Source organism: Zea mays, chromosome 4 (genome assembly GCF_902167145.1).
Source record: "Zea mays cultivar B73 chromosome 4, Zm-B73-REFERENCE-NAM-5.0, whole genome shotgun sequence".
Lineage (NCBI taxonomy): Eukaryota > Viridiplantae > Streptophyta > Magnoliopsida > Poales > Poaceae > Zea > Zea mays.
Genome location: NC_050099.1, coordinates 50,122,043 through 50,141,263, shown reverse-complemented (window position 1 = coordinate 50,141,263; position 19,221 = coordinate 50,122,043). Strand labels below are relative to the sequence as shown.

The window sequence follows — 19,221 nt, the reverse complement described above, 5'->3', positions numbered from 1 at the left end:
CAAGCTTTAGGGGGCGACAGACTTTTCCCCAGGCAACAAGACAGTGGCCACCTCTAGCTTCTTTGCGACCTCTCCATAGAAAACCTCTTCTGATTTTATCAATAGCTTCCAAACCCCACTGTGGGATATCCACTGCCATTGCTAAGTATACCGTCATGCTAGTAAGAACATGCTGAACTTGCACTCTTCTTCCAGCCCGTGTCATTAAGTCAGCCTTCCAATTAGGAAGCTGATCAGCTATCTTATCCACAAAAGGTTGGAACTGTTGCTTTGTCAACTTGTGTAAGGATAAAGGGAGCCCCAAATAACGGCACGGAAAGGTTGAGATTTCACATGGCATCAGGGTCTGGACTTCGAGCAGCACCTCCTCAGAGCATCTAATAGGATACACATTTGACTTTTGCACATTATTGTGTAGCCCCGAGGCGTCTCCAAACAGTTGAAGAATGCTAAGAGTGAGGTCTATATCTGTCAGTGCTGGGCATAAGAAAAGGACCACATCATCGGCATACACGGAGACTCGATGGAGCTTTTTTGTACTAGAAAGTTGCTGCAGCAAACCATCATTTTCTGCCTTGGAGAACATGTAGACAAGGACATCCATAACTAAAATGAATAGCATAGGGGAGAGGGGGTCTCCCTGCCGAAGTCCCCTGCGATGCTTAATATGATGACCTGGAAATCCATTTAAAAGAATCTGAGTAGAGGAGGTAGCCAGAAGCCCACAAATCAAATCCCTCCAAATCTGTCCAAAACCCAACTTCTTCAATACCTCAATCAAAAAAGGCCAAGAGACAGAATCGAAAGCTTTTGTAATATCTAATTTTAACAGCAGGCTGGCCTTGTTTTGCTGATGCAGCAACCTGGCGGTTTGTTGAACCAACATGAAATTGTCCTGAATGAATCTCCCTTTTATAAATGCGCTCTGATTAGGCGACACCATCACGTTAAGCTTGCTGGCCAATCTGTTAGCAAGGATTTTGGTGACCAACTTGGCAAAACTGTGCACCAAACTGATAGGCCTGAAATCTTTAATATTGTCAACTCCGTCTTTTTTGGGGATCAATGTGATATAGGCTGTATTCAGGCGCCCAAAATTGTTAAATTTCCTGCCCCAAACAGCCGAGATGGCTGCCATAATATCATTCTTGATAATTGTCCAGCAAGCCTTGTAGAACCTTCCTGTGAATCCATCAGGGCCAGGGGCCTTATCTGAGGGCAGACATTTGATGGCATCCCAAACTTCCTGCTCTGAAATGGGGGCTTCCAGATCGGTCAGATCAAAACTGGGCATTCCAAGAGCCTCTAACTCAATTGCCCGTATCCTGTCCATACTGTTTCCCAATAGATTGGTGTAGAAACGGTCCACACAGGCAGCTTTCTCCTCATGGCTGGTTAGGTTTTGATCCCCATCAACAAGACATGCCACAAAATTTTTTCTTTTACGGTGACGGGCGTGAAGGTGGAATAACTTTGTATTAGCATCTCCATCTTTGAGCCATGAAATCCTCGCTCTCAGCCTTGCCATAGTTCTCTTGCAAGATGATAAAAGTAATGCCTGTTTCTTGAGTCTGAGTTTGAGCCAGCATTCAGCAGGGCTGAGCACTCTACCATCCTGCGCTATTTCCAGCTTATGGAGGATTTCTTTAGCAAGGGCAAGTTGGGACCTCACGTGCCCGATATGCTTTTCGCTCCAGGCCTGCAAGCTTTTTGCAGTTCCTTGAAATTTCATTTCCAGGGATTTAAAAGGACATGTAGCTGTCTCAATAGAGTTCCATGCAGCAAGGACAATATCCTGAAACCCCTCAAGCTTGGTCCAGAAGGATTCAAAGTGGAAACGCCTTTTTCCGGATTTATTATCCCTAAGCCCCAGGAGTAAAGGACAATGATCTGAATCTTGTGAGGCAGTACTCTGAAGAAGAACATTGGGGAAGAGCAATTCCCAATCTACAGAACAGAACACTCTGTCTAGCTTGACCAGTACAGGCACATTTTGTTGGTTGGACCAAGTGAACTGCCTGCCATGTAAGGGGATTTCCTTCAGGGCCATATCCTCAATTAAGCTTCGAAACCTTCCCATCATTGCTCTGTTGAAATTATTGTTGTTCCTATCTGAGTCTCTATAAATGAGGTTGAAGTCTCCAGCCAACATCCACGGTCCCAGACACTCAGCCCTTATTTCTCTGATTTCTTGTAGGAACATAATCGTCTCATTGCTTCCTTGAGGACCATAAACACAGGTCAGCCACCAATCAGTCCCCCTGTCATTACAAAACTGAACTGATACACTATAATTATCCCATCTTTTTTGTCCAGTGAAACCCACATGTCGCCTCCAAGCCACAAGAATGCCCCCGGCTGCCCCAACAGAAGGGAGAAAAATAAAATCACTAAAGTCTGTCCCCAACAATGAAAGAATGAATCGATCTGAAATAACTTGCATCTTGGTTTCCTGAAGACAGACCACATCTACTCTTGAAGAATCAATAAGTTCTCTCACAGAATCTTGACGCATAGACGAATTCAGACCTCTAACATTCCAAACCAATATTTTTGAAGGATCCATTTATTACAGTAAAAGTAACACGACACCAAGGAAACAGCCCTTAACTGAACACCAGATCAGGCGGAGTGTTCCAACCAAACAAGGCTGAAAGGGCTTCAATATGACATTGAGACAGAGGATGAGTGAAGAGTTTTTTATATTCTTCGATTGCCTCTTGGCTAATTCCTTCATATTCTGTGATGATTTGTAAAGTCCTCATAACTTTCTTTGTTGATCTGCTATCCTATCAATTTCTATTTGTCAGGGATATGAACTATTGCATCAAATGGAACCATATATTAATCAGGTAACTCTTAAACTATTTCTCCTTGTATTATGGTGTTAATGTTTTGCTCTAGTAGTTACATATCTTATTTCTGCTTTTAATCCAGTAGTTGGGAGAGGTGATCTTTGCATGAGTCCAGTTCTCAGCGCACCTTTGCAGTTACTTTTTCATATACTGATGATCCTGATTATTATGAGAAAATAATTAGATTGAGTTATCCCGACGTAACTAAGAACTGGTACCTTTTTTGAAATAGAATGAAATTATATTACATGGATCAGTTCTATAACAAAAGGCTCTGTTGATTTCGGCTTACACTAATATTATCTAGACGGCTCATTGGCTAGTATTTACCTCATCGATCAACTCTGTCACTTTATTTTACTTTTTCTTGTTTTGTTACTGGCATTATAGCAGAAAAAAAATGTTATGTCAACCAGCCATGCTTACTAAGATTTCTTTGTTTCTGCTCTGCTTCATTAAGACACACAGTTTTTCTTGTTTCTTCAATGTTTCTTTTCTTCTATTTAAGCTACTCATAAATATTGACAAAAAACTTTTCCTTTGGCCTGTTTTTAAATTCTTCTCCAGGTTCTTGCTTATGCACAACAATCAAGAGAAAGGGCAAACAAGGAACAAGCTTCTCTTGTAGAGAGGATGCATGAGTACAAAAGGCAGATAGACCGTGAGACTCGGTCTTCTATAAATGGTTTGAATGATTCTTATAATGGTGATGGAATACAGACTATTGGCAGAAGTTCACATAAACAGATCGAGGCAGTTATGCAGTCAACTTCAAAAGGCAAGGTAAGGCACTAATACACTGGAGATCCAAAGCAGGTTTACAGTTTGAAAAACAAAGTTAAATTCGTAATGTACTATTTCCAGGTTCAGACCATTCGTCAAGGTTATCTTTCGAAAAGATCTTCAAACTTGAGAGCCGACTGGAAAAGAAGGTTCTTTGTACTTGATAGTCGAGGAATGTTGTACTACTATCGGAAACAAATTACTAGGCCACCTGTAGGTCTCTGTTGTAACATTCGCTGTTGAAATGCTCATTAAATTGGCACAATATTTTGTTCCATGATGCATGATATATATATTTAATTCAGATACTTTCCTCAACCATTTGCCTTTGATCATATAGGCTGGTTGCTCCATGCAAAGAAGTGTTAACCCCCCTGAACATGGTTCTGGGTTGTTGAGCAGATTGTTCTCATCTCATTACCATGGCATTGTACATGATGAAAAGTCTGTTGCACGGCATACTGTAAATTTATTGACATCAACCATTAAAGTTGATGCTGACCAATCAGATCTGAGGTTCTGCTTCAGAATCATTTCACCCACAAAAATCTACACATTGCAGGTACACCACATGTTTATGGTGCAGTCTGCCTTATTGAATCTGATTAAGATTTCAATACTTCATGAACACATATGCTATTTATGCAGGCAGAGAGTGCAGTAGATCAGATGGATTGGATTGAAAAGATAACTGGTGTTATTGCCTCTTTGCTGAACTCACAATCCCCAGAACAGGTTAGTAATGGATGGCCTCTGTTTGGATTGCATGTATTCTGGAATATTCAGTTTACAATACTTGGCTGTTCTGTTTCAGTGTTTTTTGTCAAGCCCTAAGGGCAGTGGTCATGATAGGAGTACCAGCGATGGAAGCTCTTTTACAAGTTCAGTAGAATTTGAACCTTCTGTAAGTGATGATTTAGTACTGGAGAAGAAATCTGGAAATGGGCAGCATGATGTCAGAGGCACACATCATCACAGAACCAGCACGAAACCTGAAAAACCAATTGACTTGCTTAGGAAAGTTGATGGCAATAATATGTGTGCTGACTGTGGTGCTTCAGAACCTGATTGGGCATCATTAAACCTTGGCGCACTTCTATGCATAGAGTGTTCTGGGGTGCACAGAAATCTTGGAGTGCATATATCAAAGGTATCTACAAAACCTTTAATTGTTATTCTTTTAAATGGACTCTTGTTTCTCTTGATGGTCATGCAATATTGATTTCTGCATTCATTTATTCTTTAAAGTCTAGAGGTTGAAACTTTAAAGTCTAGAAGTTGTTTCAGTGTGTGCATGATATCAAATAAACTTGGGCTTTGGTGCAGTGGTGCTATCACACCGACAGCTACACCTAAAGCTACAACACATGTTTTGCATAAAGGAAGTGAAACAGTTTTTTCTCGAACACACAGAACTCGCATCATTATATTAAGGAAGTGAAATATGATTGTACTTTTGCCGAAAAATAGTGTATCAAAACTTAAATTGCTAAAGAATCTAAAATATAAACCTGTCGCTCAAAACAATTATTTTCAGACTTGTATAGTCTATAAATAGGTTTTTTATAGCTTAGTATCATTTTTCTATTGCTAATTTAGGATAATTATATATTTATTTTGATAGAATAGTAGCCTAAACACATGCATCTTATTTCAGGTTAGATCTCTGACACTTGATGTCAGAGTTTGGGAGCCATCTGTAATCAATCTCTTTCAGTCATTAGGCAACATGTTTGTCAACAGTATTTGGGAAGAGACGCTGCCAGATGATAATTCAAGGTAATATTATTGTTTTGAATCTCTTTATGAAGTAATTCCATGTCTATTGCTCTTCAGGTAACAAACTCTCAACATTGTTTCTTTTGCAGTGCTGATGGATCAGACACATCACAGTACCTCTCTGTTAGCAAGCCTAAACACAAAGATGTATTCTCTGCCAAGGAGAAGTTTATTCATGCCAAGGTATTCACTACATTCACAACTGCTTATATTCCTTTGTTCTTTAGCAATGTATGGGGTGTTAAAAACCAAATTATCTCCATGCGAAGGATGATTGCACAAATATGACTCCTTAACAGTTTACTAAATAGAGAACTCTAGTCCCAACATGGATAGTGCCAATTAGGATGTTGTGCCAGCTCTGGACATTCCTTCTGTTGATCCAATTCTTTTCCACATAATAAAAGGGATTTATGGGTGCTGGCTGGTGCCAAACACCTCAGAAGCCTTCGTCTTGCTGCTGCTCTAGGCGCAGCAAGCTCGACTTAATTTTTTTCATTGGTCGTCTTTTTGTATTTTTGTCCTATGGACAGTTTTATTTATGCATGTTGCTGGCCACCATAGGGTGGTTTTTGTACTGGTCCTCTTGGACCTTAATTTCCCTTCTTAATATAAAGATGCGCAGCTCTCTTGCGTTTTTCGAGAAAAAAAAATAAAAGGGATTTAGACATTCACCTGTATTTTTTTAAGGAACAATTGGATCTATACCATTAAAAGATCCAAACTTTAGATATATACCATGGACCCCACATGTCATTGACTCATGTGGACCCACATGTAAGTGAGATAGTAATGATATGGATCCAAAGTGGTGATCTTTTAATGGTATGGATCCAAATTTCCCTTTTTTTAAAAGGCTATGTTTTTCTTAGATCACACAATTAGCTTGTGTATCTCATTGTGTAAAGATTATCAGGCAAGGAAACTTTGTATACCTTGCTAAGAAAATCTCACATGATGTTCTGTAGTGTTTCACACAAGAACCCTACTTCATGATCATAGAACCCAACCTCAAATGAATCAAGAATGTTAATGCCAAGTCCTGCATAGACTTTTGTAGAGACTGTTAGATGCCTATGCATGTGTCCTTTGTTGTATTTGGTCTCATATATAGAGTCCTTGTGTTATGTTCGGCAAAGTGTACAGCCGAAGGCCCAGAAGGGCAGCTGATCGGGCCATAGTAGGGGTCGATGTAGATAAGAGATTAGAGGAGGATTATATATGTTTTGTTGCAGGATTGTTATGCAACAAATCCAGTCCTTAAATTAAGGAGTCTGTTAGCTAAGTCTTAGGAGATAAGTCTCAAGATGTGGAGTCTGTTAGGAGGACTCGGACTATATAGTCCTTTTGGTTGTAATCATGAATGTTAAGCAAGTATTAATCTAAAGAAAGGATTACTCTTGCCTCACCTTGTTCGCCTGTTCACCTGTTCACCGCTGGGCGTGGAGCTTCTATGATCATCACGGCTCCCGCACGGCCATCCTCTTCCCATCCCATCTCCACCAACCATACGTACAATCTTCGCAGTAGGGGAGTTCCTACCAACCTGGTATCGAATATGCCGAGATCAAACGCTGATGACAGCGTTTCCTCTACCGCCCAATCACCATCCTTGGAGTCGGTCACGACGTCCCTAGTAGAGATCCAGCGCCAGCTAGGGATTTTCGCCACCCAGATGTCTTTGATCTCCTCCCGCGTGGCTGCAGTCGAGAAGCCGCCTGAGCCAGCCACCGTCTTACCTTCGCCATAAGGGCCCTATGGCATGCCGGATTATGGGGGTCTTCCTCCAGCCACGACAGGGGCCACCGCCGTTCCACCACAGCAACCCACCATCACCACCAACCCAGCCACCACCTATTCCACCATTGCTTCCACCACACCACTGCCACTCCATCTGCTGCCTTTCCTGCATTCCCCATCACCCATACCACAACTGCAGCCAATGCCACACAGTGGCCAGTACCCAATTACAGTCCGCTACAGCAGGCGTGCCCTGTTTCCACCGCCTTGAGTTTGCCATGTTTGATGACAAGGAAGATCCTCTCCAGTGGTTAAATCGGTGTGAACAGTTCTTTGAAGGACATCACACGTTAGAGGAGGAGAAAGTCTGGCTTGCCTTCTATCACATGACAGGAATTGCCTGGACATGGTACACCCAGCTTCAGCGTGACAAGCCTTCCTTGTCCTGGGGAGTTTTCAAGCAGCACTACCAACTCCGATTTGGGCTGCCACTACGCAGCAATCCTCTCGGCGAACTGGCACGCCTTCCCTTCTGCGTGACGGTGGATGACTACTAGGAAAGATTTTGGGACCTGCTAGCCCAGACAGCCCCACTCTCCCAGGAGCAGAAGGTGCACCTGTTTACAGCTGGCCTTCCGGAGCGTATTAAGATCGACGTGGAACTCATGGCACCACAGCACAATGGAGTTCGATCAGAAGGCACAATGCAGTTGGAAGTCTCTATTAGGGGAAGGGCTCTCAAAGCACTGTAGACACGGGCTCCACGCACAACTTCATCAACTTGGGCACAGCGAGAGCTCTGCAACTGGAGTACAGCCCCAGCAATGGTCTCCAGGCCATGGTAGAAAATGGTGACAAGGTCACCTGCTGCAGGTTTCCCAATAGCATCGGCATGACTATCAGCCTAGAAGAGTTTCTAATAGATGCATAGCATATGCTATTCCACTTGACTCCTTTGATGTTATTATCGGCGTCCAGTTTCTGCGTACATTGGGGCCAATTCTTTGGGACCTAGAAGACTTGTGTCTCGCCTTTTGGCGAAGGGGACAGAGGATTTTGTGGAAAGGGTTGGGCTCATCTCTGGACGACATTCACATGCACCCTGCAGTCCGGGCAGTCAAAACAGCAAGTGCCAAACACAGGCCTATGATGGATAACATACTCCACCAGTTCCAGGCGGTTTTTGCAACACCTACTGGCCTTCCCCCAGCAAGAAGGTGTGACCATAGGATCCACCTATTGCCAGGAACAGCCCCAGTAATGGTGCGACCATATAGGTACCCGCAACTTCAGAAAGATGAACTTGAGGCACAATGCATGGCTATGTTACATCAATGCATTATCAGATTCAGCACCTCATCGTTTTCGGCAATTGTCCTTCTAGTAAAGAAGTCGGATGATTCATGGCGATTTTGCATCGATTACAGGGCACTGAATGAGAAAACAGTCAAGGATAAATACCCTATACCGGTGGTCGATGAGCTACTAGATGAGCTTCATGGGGCCCATTTCTTCACTAAGTTGGACCTTCGCCCTGGTTATCATCAGGTCCGAGTCCACCCAGAGGACGTGCACAAAACAGCCTTCCGGACACACCATGGGCACTTCGAGTTTTCGGTTATGCCATTTGGCCTCTCAAATGCTCCTGCAACTTTTCAGGCTTTAATGAATGAAGTATTGGGTCAATTCCTCCGTCGTTTTGTGCTCGTATTTTTTGACGACATTCTCATATACAATGCAACGTGGTCAGAACACCTCATACATGTCAAGGCAGTCCTGAAAACTCTTGACACCAACCAGCTCTTTGTCAAACAGTCCAAATGTGACTTTGGGGCTACTTCTGTGGCATATTTAGGACACATAATATCAGCCAAAGGGGTGGCCATAGACAGCAGCAAGGTTGAGGCAGTAGCATCATGGCCAATACCACAATCACTACGATGTCCATGGCCAATACCACAATCACTACGAGGTCTGCGGGGTTTTTGGGATTAGTAGGCTATTATCGGAAGTTCATCCAGGATTTTGGAATCATCGCTGCTCCATTAACCAAGTTGCTTAAGAAAGAAGGCTTCAAATGGTGCCCAGATGCAGACTCAGCATTCCAAACACTCAAAAAGGCCCTCTCGTCAGCCCCGGTACTGCAGCTGCCAGATTTTGAGCAATCCTTCATAGTGGACTGCGACGCGTCAGGCTCCGGGTTTGGTGCTGTCCTCCACCAAAATCAGGGACCTATAGCCTTCTTCAGTCGGCCTTTTGCAGCACGCCATGTCAAGCTAGCAGCATATGAAAGATAACTCATAGGATTGGTGCAAGCATTACGACATTGGCGTCCATACCTATGGGGCAGGAAGTTTCTGGTGCGCACTGATCACTTTAGCCTCAAATATATGCTGGACCAGCGGTTATCAACAGTGCCCCAACATCAGTGGATAAGTAAACTATTTGGGTTTGACTTCAAGGTGGAATATAGGGCAGGGAAACTTAACACAGTAGCTGACGCATTATCGCGGTGCAACTCACCAGAGGAATCTGTTTATGCTCTCTCAGCACCCACATTCCAGCTATACAAAAAATTAGAAGCAGATTGTGCACAAAACAGGGAATGGCAGCACCTACATGCACAGATCCAGGAGGGCAGCTTGGGGGTTCCATGGCACATGAGGGATGGATTAATATTGCATGGCCAACAGATTTTTGTACCAGCCTCCTCACCAATTATCCCAGCAATACTTGAGGCTGCACACTCTGCAGGACACGGCGGAATTCAAAAAAACCCTCCATCGGTTAAGGACAGACTTCTTGCTTACCAAGGATAGGGCACTAGTAAAGAATTGGGTATGCTCCTGTGTCATTTGTCAAAAGAACAAAACTGAAGCTCTACAACCAGCAGGCCTGCTTCAACCATTGGAGGTACCAAAGCAAATATGGACATATATTGCAATGGATTTTGTTGAGGGGTTGCCAAAAGTCCATGGAAAACCAGTCATATTGGCAGTGGTAGACGGGTTCTCTAAATATGCACACTTCATTGCACTAAGTCACCCGTACACAACAGCTATAATAGCCTGAGCATTTTTTGATGGTATAGTCAGACTACACGGTTTCCGAAGCTCAATAGTCAGTGATCGGGAACCGGTGTTTACATGACATGTTTGGAAGGATCTCTTCAAGCTAGTAGGGGTCACAATGAGAATGAGTACAACATTTCATCCCCAAACAGATGGTCAGTCTGTGGTAGTCAACAAAACCATTCCATGTATCTGAGGTGCATCACAGGGGATCAGCCTAGGGCTTGGGTGGACTGGCTAGCTTGGGCAGAGTATTGCTACAATACATCCTACCATTCAGCTCTCAAAACAACCCCATTCCGTGTAGTTTATGGTAGAGGTCCTCCACCACTCATCCCATATCAGCTTGGGACTGCTGCTACTCAAGTCGTGGACCAGATGCTCCATGAGCACGGTCTGTTCCTTGGGGAGGTCTGAGACAGGCTACTACAAGCTCAAGAACATGCAGGCGTTTTATGATGGGACGCACCGCGAGCTCGAGTTCAGTGTTGATGATTGGGTATGGCTTCGTCTCCTACATCGACAGGCTCAGTCACTAGTCAACCGTCCCAAAGGAAAACTGGGACCACGCTATGCAGGACCCTTCCGTGTGATTGAAAAGGTGGGCTCTGTGGCGTATAGACTGGAATTGCCAAAAGGGGCGCACATCCATAGTGTCTTTCATGTGGGACTCCTCAAACAGATATACCACCAATGGAGAATGGGCGGCTGCTTCCAACTCCAGAGAAGGTCCTCAGAGCACGGATGAAGTGCGGGCAATGGCAGGTGCTAGTGCAGTGGAATGGAGCGCAGCCAGAAGATGCCACTTGGGAGCCTCTGCAACAGTTCACAGCATCGTACCCTCTTTTTCAGCTCGAGGACGAGCTGTTCGTCGAGGGAGGGAGAGATGTTATGTTCGACAAAGTGTACAGCCGAAGGCCCAGAAGGGCAGCTGATCGGCCCATAGTAGGGGTCGATGCAGATAAGAGATTAGAGGAGGATTAGATATGTTCTGTTGCAGGATTGTTATGCAACAAATCTAGTCCTTAAAATAAGGAGTCTGTTAGCTAAGTCTCAGGATGTGGAGTCTGTTAGGAGGACCCGGACTATATAGTCCTTTTGGTTGTAATCATGAATGTTAAGCAAGTATTGATATAAAGAAAGGATTACTCTTGCCTCACCTTGTTCGCCTGTTCACCTGTTCACCACTAGGCGTGGAGCTTCTGTGATCATCACGGCTCCCGCACAGCCATCCTCTTCCCATCCCATCTCCACCAACTATACGTACAATCTTCGCAGTAGGGGAGTTCCTACCACCTTGTTTGATGTCTATGCATGTGTCCTTGTTGTATTCGATCTCATATAATGAGTCTTTGTCCTATATCATTATATATATTCAGGCCTAGTGCTCTCATATTGAATATAGCGCAATTCATAATATGGTATAAAGATATAATTTTTAGGGTTAGGGTTCTTTATGATTTTTTCTCACGTGTCACATTTGCACATGTTATGGTCTCACACAAGGACGTCTGCACTCTCTCTTGCGCGAGGCCAAGTTCTACTCACACTTACCGTCCGTGTGCTACTGTGTTCCGGTCGCGCCTTCAGCCCCCCCTTCAGATCCGGCTTAGCAAATCTGTTTCTAACCGTTTTTGTTAGGTTTCGATTAAAAAATTGCAACTTGTGTCCAATGTTTTCGAGTCGAGAAGTCGAGTTAAGTCATGCAGCTGCCGACTAGTAGACTAGTCGTGACCAGGACATACTAGTTGAACATTTTTTTCTTTTTTTTTCGAACGCGCAGGAGAGCTGTGCATCATTATATAAAAAAAGAGATCTAACATAGACCAAATACAGGATACCATCCTCAAACCAAAAGGATGGAAAAGGAAAAGAAAAGAAAACTAAAGAGTAAAACAAAACAAAGCCACAAAGCTAGGCTACGGCTAACTAAAAAGACAAGGGTCCAAATGACCAGATAGAAAGCTAAGACTAAAGCCTCTCAATAGAAGCAGTGAGGAAGGTGATTCCTTTTGTTCCAGCGCTCCCAACAAAGACGGTCCTCACCAGCTTGTACTAAAACTGTAGACAAGCTAGGAGAAACCCCATCAAAAACACATCTATTCCTGTGATTCCAAATTGTCCAAGCTCCAAGGATAATCAAGCTATTGAAGCCCTTCTGCCTCTAAAGTCTAGAGAAACAGCAACCCTGCGCCACCATTCTAGGAAGAATCTATCATCCGGTTGAGAGGCTAAGAAGTGTAGCCCAAATTGCCTAAGCCAATGAAACCAAAATTGTCTAGAAAAAACACAAGTGATTAGGATATGATTAATGTTTTCCTTCTCTTGGTCACAAAGCGGACAAAACTCTTGGTGGTTCAATCCTCTCTTTTCCAATAGGTCAGCTGTCCAGTACTTATTATGCGCCACCAACCACAAAAAGAAACGACATTTCGTTCGGTGCCCATGTCTTCCAAATTTGCTCACAATGTTCAAACTGGATTGAGCCAAAGAAGAGAAAATTATAGGCAACCTTAGCAGAGTATTTGCCATTGAAAGCAAAACAAAAATATGACAATCATCAACTTGTGGCTGCAGCTCGACATCTGAGAGGAGATCCCATAACTGGAGATAATCTGTGAAGATACCCACTGTGAGAGCGCCCTGGATATCATGAACCCAAGCATTATCAGTTAAAGCCTCAAGGACAGTTCTCCTGCTAGCCCTGCGCTTGGGAACAACAACATGTAATCGCGGAGCAAAATCAACAATCTGTTGTCCATGAAGCCAACGATCATTCCAAAACAAGGTGGTGGCTCCATTTCCCACTACAGAGACCATAGTCGCAGAGAAAAAGGCCCTCACTGGCACTTGGATAGGTAAGGCCGCCCAAGGTCGAGACGGTTCGGTTCTGGCAAGCCATATCCATCTCATGCAAAGGGCCCAACACATCTCTTTGAGACTGTAAATTCCAAGCCCATCCAATTCGAGCGGGCGACATACCTTCCCCCAAGCTACAAGGCAGTGACCGCCTTTTAGCATATTTGCGACCTCTCCAAAGAAAAGCACGACGAAATACTAGTTGAACATAAGTAGATGATTATATTTTTATAATTTTCCATATATATGCTAAGACTAAAAATATGGCGAAACACTAAAAAACACCTTGTTTAGTATATCTTCATCCATCTCCATCTACAATACATCATTAAATATTGAACGGAGTCTTGTAGCAAGTATTCTATTATTCTGTCACACCCGGTTCTGGGGGCAAAACCGAATGCATAGCATATGTGTGCCAAGATTCATTTTCCACACATATGTTGACGTCACAAGTGTAATATATCAAAAGACAATGTAATAAAGGCGTAAAGAAAGTAGAATAGTCTTTATTACAACATCCAGATAATAGTATCTTAAAATGTATCATCAAAGTAAAGCGAAAATAACATGGGTAATCTCCCACAGGAAGATGACCGACGCATCGTTAGACTCCGTATTCATCGAAATCTCCATCAAGGTCTTCTTCATCACCCTCTGATCAAAATATTAGCAAGGGTGAGCTCACTTATGGTCGGGACTCAGCAAGTGGGGGAAAAATTAATGCAAGTTTAACAAGGTAAGGCTAAGGTTGAGCAGTAAACATTTTAGTTGGTCACTATTTTATTAGCAACACTTGTCTTACTAATAAGTGTGTATCCCAAGTATCCCATTTAAACAAAGGTATAAGAGTATATCAAAAACACTTAAGTGAAACCACTTAAGCAAACTATTGGCAGATCATCAGATCTCGATTTATTGTCCATCTTTAAGTTCAATTATCATGTGAGGGTCCATATTGCTCTTAACCGTGAGCACGGCTGACATATCAGTTTTACACTCTGTAGAGGTGGTACAACTTTACCCACAAGCCATGTATCCCATCTAGCCTGAGTTGATCAAACCCATAGACACTACCAAGGTGAACGGCTAGGGATCCATTATGAGGCTTTCACAAAATACACTTAATACAAAGCAACCCGCTAAGGTTTCCAAGTCGGTGTGGAGGCCCTCTGGGCGAGGTACCTTAGCCAAGAATACGTCCCCATGTTAACGTGAGCTGCCACCACTGCCGCTCCCCCTCTTGCCCATATTTCAGGTAAGGTTGCTAGGTACTAAGCATATAAAGCTAATTACCAAAGCCAGAGCCATGATAGCACTCGTGGTTGCACTGTTATCCTGTGTGGTCACTCCAATGTTCCAATTAATATGAAATAATCTTGTTTAACCATCGGGTTAACACCATAATGCCAATTTCATTTTTGGAACATTAATATCAAATAATGAGTGACATCAAAATTATCAAGTTGAGCGGTAGCACAAATTTGCAAAGCATAGTATTTTCCCAGGGTAATCAAGGAATACAGTTGGTAAATCTAGGAAATCCTTAATTAGGCAAATCCCATCAAATTATGCAGTATATCCAAAAAAGTAAACATTATTATATGCATTAATTGGATACAAATAGAATATGCAGAGGGAGAATCCACTTGCCTTGCTCAAAAGTTTCCTGCGGGTCGTCCTTGAACGCGTTTGGCTCGTCTACCTCACAGTCCACTTCTAGCATCGATTTGCGTATCACACATACAAAAGAATACGTACGCCAAATAAATAAACATACACCAGTACAGGGGTCATCATTCACCATTACATTCTTTTTTTTTTTGAACAAACGCAGGAGAGCTGCGTGTCATTAAATTAAGAAGAAAAAAAGAACATAGGAGAGACAAGACTTGTCAACCCCTAATTACAAAGGCCCCTAGGCCGAGACCCCTCCGGCAATAACACAGCGCACCACACACACACAAGGTAACAACCCGACCAAAAACGACTACCAGCAGGAAAACTGCTAAGGTCCCCTAGGGAGCTGGCGCAGCAGGAGGTCCTGCAGAGCTGATGCACCAGCCAAACACCAGACGTTGCCCTCCTCAATCACAGCACTCTGAACTCGCTGGGTGCAGGGCACAACCCCCTCAAAAACACAAGCATTACGGTGCTTCCAAATCTCCCAAGCAACCAAAATGATCAAGGAATTAAGACCTTTTCTTAGACTCTTCTCCACTTTCTTGATACTTTGACACCACCAATTTGAGAAACGAGTGCATCCATGCTGAGGCACAATGGCAAGGAGGCCTAAATTGTGTAGCATGGACGTCCATATCTGCCGAGCGAACACGCAGGAGACAAGAATATGCTGGATGGTTTCCTCGGCCTGATCACACAGAGGGCAAGCAACTGGATGGGGCAGACCTCTTTTTGCAAGTCGATCAGCTGTCCAAACCCTGTTTTTGATTGCCAACCATACAAAGAATTTGCATCTTAAGGGGGCCCAGGTCTTCCAGACACGTCGCCAAGGGCCAAAAGGGATAGAGCCAACAAAGAGAGCATCATAGGCCGATTTGCTACAATAAGTACCATGAGCAGAGAGGCGCCAGATGTGTTGGTCTGCGATGTCAGGTTGCAGAACTATCCCATCAACCAAGTTCCATAGCTGCAGATACTCTACTAGGACCGTTACAGACAATCCTCCCCGAATATCTGACACCCATTGACGATTTGTGAGCCCCTCAGCTACTGTTCTTCGCTTTAAAGCCCTTCTAGAAATCACTTGGATAAGAGTTGGATAGTGTTCAGCCACAGTTTTACCAAGGAGCCAACGATCAGACCAGAACTTCACAGATTCACCACTGCCTACCACTGAGGTAATAGCCACATCAACGAGGGCCTTTGCATTACGGTGCACTCGGATAGGGAGACCAGCCCATGGCCTTGACGCGTAGGGCCCATCCAAACATCTCCAGGTTGAGAATACCCAGACCACCATACTTGAGAGGCCGCTGGACAGCTTCCCAGGACACGAGACAGTTACCTCCATTTGCATCACCTGCCCCTTCCAAAGAAAGCCTCGTCTCCTCTTATCGATTGCCTTAAAAACCCATTTAGGGAGTTCTAAAGCAAGCATAAGATAGATAGGGACAGAAGACAACACTGTCTTAACCATGACAAGACGACCAGCCCGGCTGAGAAGATTAGCTTTCCATCCTGGAAGTTTATCAGCAACTTTATCAACAAGCGGCAGGAGATCAGAGTTAGCAAGCCTATGGATTGATAGAGGAATCCCCAAGTAAGTGCAGGGAAAATTTTTTGTAGCACATGGTAATAAGGCAGAAATGGTGGTCAGCTCATTCGCTCCACATTGAATGGGTGTAACAGAACTTTTGGAGATGTTCGTTTTTAACCCAGTAGCATGACCAAAGATGTCTAAAATGCTGATAATTGCTGAGATATCCTGATGAGAGGGCCGCATGAACAAAACAACATCGTCAGCATAGAAGGAGATACAATGTTTGGCATGTTGATTTGCAATCGGCTGCAGCATATGTTCCCTGAAAGCATAACTGACCATAGCATTCAAAGCCTCCATGACAAGGATAAACAGCATGGGGGACAAAGGATCGCCTTGCCGAAGACCCCTATGATGCAGAATGTATTCCCCAGGCTCGCCATTGACAAGGATCCGTGTAGAGGAAGTGCAAAGCAACAGACTAATAAGGTTGCACCAGCTTCGACCAAAACCCAAGTGTTGTAACATGTCAAGCAGGAATGGCCAGGATATCGAGTCAAAGGCCTTTGAAATATCCAACTTCAGCAGGATGTGAGGCTCTTTTGAGTGGTGTAATGATCTGGTAAGTTGCTGCACCAGCAGGAAATTGTCTTGTATACTCCTTCCTTTGATAAAGGCACTTTGGTTGATAGAGACCATACTTGGCAGGTGGGGTGCCAACCGAGCTGCTAGCACTTTGGTCACCAACTTAGCAAAGCTGTGAACAAGGCTTATTGGCCTGTAATCCTTGACCAGCAGGGCATCCACCTTCTTAGGCAGGAGGGTGATAAAAGCCGTGTTGAGGAGTTTGAGTTTGGAGACATGCCCACATTGCACAGCAAGCAAAGCACCCATCATATCCTCCTTGATGATATCCCAGCAAACCTTATAAAAACGACCTGTGAAACCATCTGGCCCAGGAGCCTTGTCCAAAGGCAGATCTTTTACAACTGACCAAACCTCCTCCATAGAAAAAACAAGCTCAAGATCCCCCAAGTCGTACAAGAGTTGGAGAAGACCTTTCATTTGACCATGTAAATTTGCAACCATGCAGTGGAATTTCCTTAAGAAGGCAGTCATCAAGAAACCTTCGAAATCTGCCCATCAAAGCTCTATTCAGGTTAGCATTATTTTTGTCAGCAGCTTGATAGATCATGTTAAAATCCCCAGTCAACAGCCAAGGACCACTGCAGAGGGTTCTGAAATCAAGAAGCTCCTGAAGGAATTGAATTTTCCTATCATCTTCCTGCGGACCATAAACACCAGTGAACCACCAATTCATACCATCCATCACAGCAAACTGAACTGAAACCGAGAAATTATCAATACGAGAGGAGATGACTTGACAAACTGCTCCCTTCCATGCAATTAGAATGCCACCACGAGTACCAACAGCAGGCAGGGTCAAGAACTTATCAAAATCTGAACCACACACAGATAGGAGCAGATGGGAAGAAAACGACGCCACTTTAGTCTCTTGGAGGCAAATAATATCAGCTTTGGAGGATAGAATTGTGTCTCTTACATAATCTCGCCTAGCCTTATTATTAAGGCCACGGGCATTCCATACAAGAATGTTTGATAGATTCATTGAAAAACAAATAAACACGACCAAGGACAGCAGGAATTAACAGCCTGCCAGGAGAACTGGGCTGCTGGAATCATCAAATCACTCATCACATTCATACATCACACTTATCACACTCATAAATACATTTTAAAGCGTAAATACTTATTAATTCATTATGACTATTACTGCGAGTCATTATTGATGAAATTATGAGTAGGTGGCTATAATAATAGTTTCATCTAGTATAATATGTATTAACATTCTTTATGAAAATAAGGGCTAATTATTTTCTTTATTACTAATAATAGACTAATAGATTTTATTCCTTTTATTTCTAAACAGAACTTATGTGTATAGCTAAAAATGGTTTATCCATGATTCTTCTAACATTAATATTTTAAGAATCAATATAAATCACTAATTGGACTTTTTATAACATAATCATGGTTATTTTGACATAAATGCGTATTTTACTAATTCTAAGAAGTTAAGTGCTATACTTATGAACACCTTTATTTTGGCTAGTAAAAACCTATTTTTATTACGACTAGTGATATTCTTTTAGTTTTATATTTTCTTCCTAAAAGAAAGTACCATTAATAATAATCAGAGATAAATCATCTAATAACCTATAATATCTGTATTGCCATGAATTCTATACCATTTACTGGTTCTGTGCTCAAGAATTTCCATTGTTTATTTAGTGAGGCTAAATGCCTATGATAATCAATTTCTAGATAACTTCTAAAACCCATCGCAAACTAAATTAACTATGAAATTACTTATCTAGTGTTCTTACTACTAACATGCGTCTACCAAATTTTGTCATTCTTTATTCAAATCCTTAATTCTAAATAAATCGCAAACCAATAACATAATAATAATTCACTAATTCATCGCATACCAAAAATCAATAGTTCACATACGTATGAATTCCGAATCACAACATTCACATATTACCACATAATAATTACAAAAATTCATAAACTAATTCAAAACGTGCTTTGGAAAATAAATTAACATTTTGGGGTTGTCTTCCACCTTGGGCTTGCTCGTGTGAAGGGGGAAAGATCGACGGGGGGGGGGGGGGGTCGGCCGAGTGGAGAAGGGCAGGGGCTCGGCTCCGGCGGGTGCTGCGCGGTCTACGAAGCTCCGGCGACAGCGTGGGCGAGCTCCGGCGGACGGTCCGTGCACGGCACGACAGCGAGAGCGAGGAGAGTGAGAGGGGGCGAGCTCGGGTAGGGAGGGAAAGCTCCATGGCGCGACCGACTTTTATAGAGAGAGGGAGGGGAGAGGCGCCGG

The 19,221-nt window shown here is 43.2% G+C and overlaps 1 protein-coding gene across 5 annotated transcripts in view; it reads left to right on the top strand.

The window, feature by feature from the left end:
- The window catches only part of LOC103653236 (ADP-ribosylation factor GTPase-activating protein AGD3), a 32,061-nt gene that overhangs the window by 4,527 nt on the left and 8,313 nt on the right, over positions 1 to 19,221 (top strand). For all 5 annotated transcript variants that reach the window (XR_004857745.1, XM_020552540.3, XM_020552537.3 and 2 more), the window contains exons 10-17: positions 2,811 to 2,852; positions 3,423 to 3,638; positions 3,720 to 3,851; positions 3,979 to 4,200; positions 4,287 to 4,373; positions 4,453 to 4,788; positions 5,296 to 5,417; positions 5,507 to 5,600. Coding sequence is in view for 4 of the 5 variants with exons in the window: in XM_020552540.3 (XP_020408129.1) it covers positions 2,811 to 2,852; positions 3,423 to 3,638; positions 3,720 to 3,851; positions 3,979 to 4,200; positions 4,287 to 4,373; positions 4,453 to 4,788; positions 5,296 to 5,417; positions 5,507 to 5,600 (1,251 nt within the window). In the remaining variant the exon portion in view is untranslated. The remainder of the gene's footprint in view (positions 1 to 2,810; positions 2,853 to 3,422; positions 3,639 to 3,719; positions 3,852 to 3,978; positions 4,201 to 4,286; positions 4,374 to 4,452; positions 4,789 to 5,295; positions 5,418 to 5,506; positions 5,601 to 19,221) is intronic.